At 46.4% G+C, this 6,257-nt stretch overlaps 2 protein-coding genes across 2 annotated transcripts in view; both read right to left on the bottom strand.

Moving 5' to 3' along the window:
- The window catches only part of si:dkey-33c12.3 (uncharacterized protein LOC335380 homolog), a 6,686-nt gene extending 4,860 nt beyond the window's left edge, over window positions 1-1,826 (bottom strand). Inside the window, exon 1 of the mRNA XM_024273137.1 lies at window positions 681-1,826. Coding sequence (XP_024128905.1) covers window positions 681-1,685 — 1,005 coding nt within the window. The 5' untranslated portion in view covers window positions 1,686-1,826. The remainder of the gene's footprint in view (window positions 1-680) is intronic.
- Window positions 1,827-3,206: 1,380 nt separating this feature from the next.
- On the bottom strand, window positions 3,207-6,086 carry LOC112145951 (nanos homolog 1). Its single transcript, XM_036209984.1, has one exon. The coding sequence runs from the start codon at window positions 5,339-5,341 to the stop codon at window positions 4,787-4,789; it is 555 nt and encodes a 184-aa protein (XP_036065877.1). The 5' UTR covers window positions 5,342-6,086; the 3' UTR covers window positions 3,207-4,786.
- Between the last annotated feature and the right edge of the window lie 171 nt (window positions 6,087-6,257).

The following is a 6,257-nucleotide window of genomic DNA, read 5'->3' as shown; positions in this document are numbered from 1 at the left end:
CCAATAAGGAGCTTCAATGGAAGGTTGGTTGGAAAACATGTAGGACACCGGCCCTCGAGGCCTGGATTTGAATACCCCTGCCCTAGAGACTTGTGTTGCCACCTTAAGACATGTCATGAAAATAAAATCTACCATTGTTGTGCGTATGGTAAGTATATCTTGAAGTATTTGCAAGGATAATGTACACACACTTGTGATGTATGAGTGATGCTGTCATACCTTGCACTACTCTATCTGTTAGTTAGGTGTGAGTATTGGCTCCTAACTAACCACAACTACATCCAACTACACCTGTTGGATGTCCACACAAACTACATTCTGACTGTCTACTTTCCTCATTTCTTATAGCCCCTTACTGATCCTTGCATGTTGTATAGGTGTTCACTACAAGAATGCTGTACAGGTTCATTGTGCGGTTCATGACCTTGATATTTCATACCATCCATCGGCACCTCGTATGAATATAGTTGTGATGAAGGAATAACAACAGTCCAAACAAACGTCCGGTTCGTCTGCACCTGCAGTTCTCCCTTCACCTGGTACTTCTCTCCTTTTCACTTCTCAGCTGAATCTTTTGTTCTTCTCTGGAAATGTTCCAACTTTCACTTCTCAATTTTAAAGATCTCCACCTCATATTTTTTACCTCTTGCCCCCTAAACAAGTTCCTCTCCACCTCTCACCTGGTACTTATCCACTTCTTTGGCCTGCATCTCCCCCAGATCCTCCAGCTGCTTGTTCAAGGAGTCGATGACATTCCGGAGAGCCTGGATCTCACAGGAGCGAGACTGGAGCTGTTTCCGGTACTCCATGGTCTCCTCCCGGATGGCGTGCACTGCCTCGTTGTTCTTGCTGGCCATCTCTGCCACGCTTGCAAATTTGCTGTGGTACCACTCTTCAGCGGCCTGCATGTTCTTGTTTGCCATCCGCTCATACTGCACCCGTATGTCTCGCAGGGCGGAGGACAGGTCTGGCCTGGACACCTCCACGTCCACGCTGATGCTGGCCACCTGCACCTGCGCCTCCAGCTCTGCCTGCTCCTCTGCAAAGACCCTCTTCAGGAAAACCACCTCGTTGCATAGGGAGGCCACAGTGGCCTCGGCGTCACAGGTGGAGACAGCAGCCCTACCCGCCTCCTCTTTGGCCCTCTGCAGGGCCTCCTCCGCCTCCAGCCGCCGCTGCACTTCCTCCTCGTGGCGCTCTTTCATCTGCTCATACACATTCAGCAGGTAGTCCCTCTCCTCCTCCATCCTCATTTTCTCACCATTCTCCGAGTCGATCATGGCTCTCAGACTCCGCACCTCCCCCTCGTAAAGCAGCTGCAGACGGGACGGGTCGTTCCTCTGCCTCCTCAGCGCCTCCAATTCTACCAGCAGGGCTCGGTTCTGCAGCTCCAGGTTCCTGACCTTCTCGATGTAGGAGGCGAAGCGGTCATTCAGGTCCACCAGCTGCTCCCTCTCCTGGGAGCGCAAGCCCAGCAGCTCTGTGTTCAGAGAGCTGGCCTGAGCCAGGTCTATCCTCTGGGAGGCATCTGGGAGGGGGGAGGAGACCAACCTCAAGATCTTCTTTCCAGCTGGAGGAGCTCGATACGAGGAGAGCAGAGATGAAGATATGGAGGTCTTTGATGTCCATGAGCTCTTGTAGCCATCCCAGGGCCGTCGGGAAGAGTAAAAGGAATCGAAGCTCATGATGAATTTTTAGTGGTGGATGTTTTTCAAGAAAGGATGTTGTTTTTTTTTTATGTCCCCCTTGTTCTGCACACCATCGGTGACGATGACGAGTGCTTTTGCACTGCACCAGTTCAGCAGTGCTGCAGATCTGCAGCTTTTATAGAGCAGGCTGCTCCCCTTCACAGGGACATTCAGGCTGTCAGCATTTGTCTGACCAATAGCAAACCTCTGCAGCGCTGATTCAGGGAGAGGGGGGGTGGGATGCTCCCGCTCTCACTGCTGCCAAAGTCAGTGCAGTGCAGCACGCCGACCATCAAATGACAGAGAAGAATCTTCTGTGAATGTTATGTAGTACACCTGCAGACTCTGGGGCAAACGCATAAACATGCATGATTTAACATCACAAGTAGGCATGACTCAGCATCCCAAACATGCATGGTTTAGCCTTCTAAACGAGTATGATTTAGCATAACAAACATGCATGACTCAGCATCCTAAACATAGAAGACTCAACAATTTAAAAAAATGAGATTTAGCATCCCAAACATGCATGACTCAGCATCCCACACTTGCATGACTCAGCATTCCACACATGCATGACTCTGCATCACAAATGTTTATGACTCAGCATCCTAAACATGCATGACTCAACATTTGAGATTTAGCATCCCAAACATGCATGACTCAATATCACAAACGTTCATGACTCAGCATCCCAAAAAACATGTTTAGCATCCCAAACATGCATGACTCAGCATTCCACACATGCATGACTCTGCATCACAAACGTTTATGACTCAGCATCCTAAACTTGCATGACTCAACATTTGAGATTTAGCATCCCAAACATGCATGACTCAGCATCCCAAACATGCATGACTCAACATCACAAACGTTCATGACTCAGCATCCCAAAAAACATGTTTAGCATCCAAAACATGCATGACTCAGCATTCCACACATGCATGACTCAACATCACAAAGGTTCATGACTCAGCATCCTAAACATGCATGGTTTAGCATTCTAAATGAGTTTTAGCAAAACAAACATACATGACTCAGCATCACACAGGACGGATTCAGTAATGCATGGGTGCATAACTCAACTTCCAAAACATGCATGACTCAGCATTTGAGATTTTGCATCCCAAACATGCATGACTCAGCATCCCAAAAAACATGTTTAGCATCCCAAACAAGCAGGATTTTGCATCATAAACATTCATGACTCAGCATCTAAATTATTCATGACTCAGAATCACATATATGCATGAGTCAGTAATACATATTTATCATTTAGCATCCCAAACAAGCTTGACTCTGCAACACATATGTAGATGACGTGTTGTAAAAAAAAAGCTTGATTTAGCGATTCATACATGCATGACTCAGCAACACAAACAGAGAGGTTAGTAACACACAGCGTATGGATCCCAAACCAGCATGGTTCAACATCACAAACAGGCATGACTCAGCATGGCACAAACTCACTGCCCTGTGGAGGTTTAGATTTTTTTTTTGTGAAAAAATTGCTGAGGGCCATTGAGCTTAACATCCAGATCAGCTTTTTCTGCAAACTGCTGTCATATTCTCTTAACCTGGTCCAACAGGCCTAACCTCCCACGAATCTGGTTCTGTTGGAAGTTCCTCATTTTTTTCTCCACTGTCACTTTTTACTTACTTACCACGAGGATTACAATGAAAATCTTTGCAATCACTCGTATAAGATGTTTATGATATAGTTAAGGTTGATCTGACTTTATTCTTGATAATAACTTCACAATTAATAAAGCTGTCTTTGATGTTTTTTGTTTGTTGCTTTTTTGTAAAACTGGCACTTTATAAATAGACTGAACTATTACTTTAAAAGTGGGCTCATCTGGACCCCACAAGACAACGCCCTGAACTTTTTTTTTCAAGCATTTTTTTTTTATCTTCACTGGTGTTTGTGACAGACATACAATCTGTCCACCTTTGTCATGGGAGGGATCACACATCAATACAGGGGTGGGGTCATCTGGACCCCATAAGAGAGCACAAGGGTTAAGTAAAACCTGAAGTAAGGTCCAGCGTAGGGTCTGGATCCAGACCACTCTGAAGTCTTGTGCTCTGATCCTACATCCTCCTTGTGTATCTGCTGGCTGGATCACTTTAACTCAAACTTTAACTCTGTACAGCTTTGATTTTCTGTAATTGAGCTTTGGGAAGTTGGAGATTTTCACAATAAAAATGATCAATAATAAAGTTCACAACACAGCTGCAGTATGATGGGAGGACTGCAAGTCTGCGACGCCGTAACACATCGGAGCCTTCATAGAAGCAGAAACAGGAAACTCTGTCCATTAAGTGACACTGTGATAAATGATTTTCATGCACAAAAAAATCTCCAAGTGCAAAAATGTGAAGTTAGGCTCAATTAAACTGATGTAGAAATATGCAAACTCTGCTGATAAACAGACAAAAATGAATCGAATTTCAGTTATTGTGTTTGTTGGTAAATTTGGTGTGAAGGCACACAGTAAATGAAACAGAATTAAAGAGATGTTGCAGAGGGGTGGGGGGTGTTTTTGGAAACATAATGGGTGTTTATTGGGGGGGGGGGGGCTTCACCAGGAGTTATGAGTTTTCCCCCTGCCAGAATGGGTTCTTCTACTCTTGAGTTTTCAGAGATCATGAAACTCTGATTTCAAGACAGAAAAGATTTTTCTGAAGTCACAATGAGAAACTGCGATGACAGATCTTGACCACACGAGGGCGCCCGTAGCAGCGTTTTTCCCATAATAAGGATGAGAGTCCTCCTCACTGCAGATGATCACAGGAAGCTTTTATTTCACAAATCCTTTACAGTGAAAATACGTTTGCAGTAAAAAATAAACAATAATAAGAACCTTTATGTTGTCATGGAAACGCTCAGCAGTAAACCATCTAAATATTTACAAGAACAGCAGATCCCCCCACCCCCTGTTTGTTTACATTCATCTGAAGAAATTAGACCAACAAGTGAACTGTTACCTTCATGCACTAAAGTCCTTTGGTAAGAGGGTGAGCTTCACTCAGGGAGGGGCTGTTTATGGGGCCTAAAGGAGTGGGGGGGTGTTCTGGACTTTGGTGTTCTTCACTCAGAAGATCTTCAGCCGCTTGACTCGGCCCCCCCTCGGTCTCTGGTCCCTGGACAGCGGGCAGTACTTGATGGTGTGCGCGTTGTCCCCGTTGGCGCTGCACAGGGGGCACGTGTACGCGCGCAGGATGGGGCACAGCACGCGGCCCTCCCCCGTCTTCAGAATGTGCGTCCCGTAGACCTCCTCCGGCGCGCCGTTGTTCCTGCAGAACACGCACACGCGCGGCTCCGGTTTGTCCCTCTGCGCATGCTCGCGCCGGCCCTCCGCGGACAGGAGGTCCTGCCGCCCCCCCGCGCTCCCCCCGTACAGGACAGAGTCTCTGCTCCCCGCGTGCAGGTCCTCCGGGAGGTGGGAGATGGCGGGGGCCGCGCAGCAGCAGTCGGGGGGCCCGTCCTGCAGGCCCAGGCTCGCCTTGATGGACTCCGTGATGGAGTTGGGGCCGCAGGCCGGCATGCGGAGTCTGTTCCTGGACACCAGAGAGGACAGACCCAGGTAGTCGTTCCAGAAGTCAAAGGTGTAATCACAGGGAGCTTGCACGCGCGCCCACAGGTCCATGATGCGCGCAGAGTGGTCAGGGCTGCAGGTCTGTCAGCATGGGGTGAGCGGGTGCACACGCACTGCTCCTCTCTGCTGCCCCGTTTGCAGAGCCTCCATCACGAGGGGTGGGCAAATAAACTCCCCTGAGTGACAGATGTGGGCGTGGTTTGGTTTTTTTAATGATGGGCGTTTTGGGGGCGTGGCCCCATTACAGTACAGGAGGAAGAAATGAAAAAAAATCTCATTATGCTCCAGAAAGAAAGAAAAAACATCCTTTAAAGGTTTAGACTGGGTCAGGTGGTGGCATGGTGGTCAGCTCGGGGTTCTTTCTGTGTGCACCTTCTCCTCGTGCATGTGTGGGTTTTCTCTGGCTCCCCCCACAGTCCACAAACCTGCTTCAGAGGTTAATCGGTGAATGTCAATATTCTTCAGGTGCAACAGACCGGTGACCTTTTCAGAGTGTATCCCACCTTCACCCAACAGTAGCTGGGATAGGCTCCAGCAACCCCACGATCCTAAAAATGATTCTGTGGATCAGGAGTGTCCAAACTTTTTCAAAAGAAGGCCAGATTCAGTAAAATGGAAATGTGTGAGGGCCAACCCACTGATCTGATATTGTTTTAGCTATTTTAATAAGAATACATGTAAATGAACAATGTAATGTACATTTTATTGCAATGGCATATTTTTCATTTGTTATCATAGAAAAAAATACATCTAAAAATGGATGGATGGAGGGATAACTGATATATTCATTTGTATATTTATGTTTGTATTACTTTGATTCTTATTTATTTTAATAAATATTATTTCTTTCTGAATATTTTTATTATTTTTATTTAATTTTTTCTTTTTCTTAGTATTTTGTGGAACAAACACACAAAAATAACTCAAATAAATCATCCCTCCTCCACCACCACATGATGCCTCACCA

Source organism: Oryzias melastigma, linkage group LG22, assembly GCF_002922805.2.
Source record: "Oryzias melastigma strain HK-1 linkage group LG22, ASM292280v2, whole genome shotgun sequence".
In the NCBI taxonomy this organism is placed as follows: Eukaryota; Metazoa; Chordata; class Actinopteri; order Beloniformes; family Adrianichthyidae; genus Oryzias; species Oryzias melastigma.
Note: the sequence above shows the minus strand (reverse complement) of the source record. Positions and strands in the feature narration are given on the sequence as shown.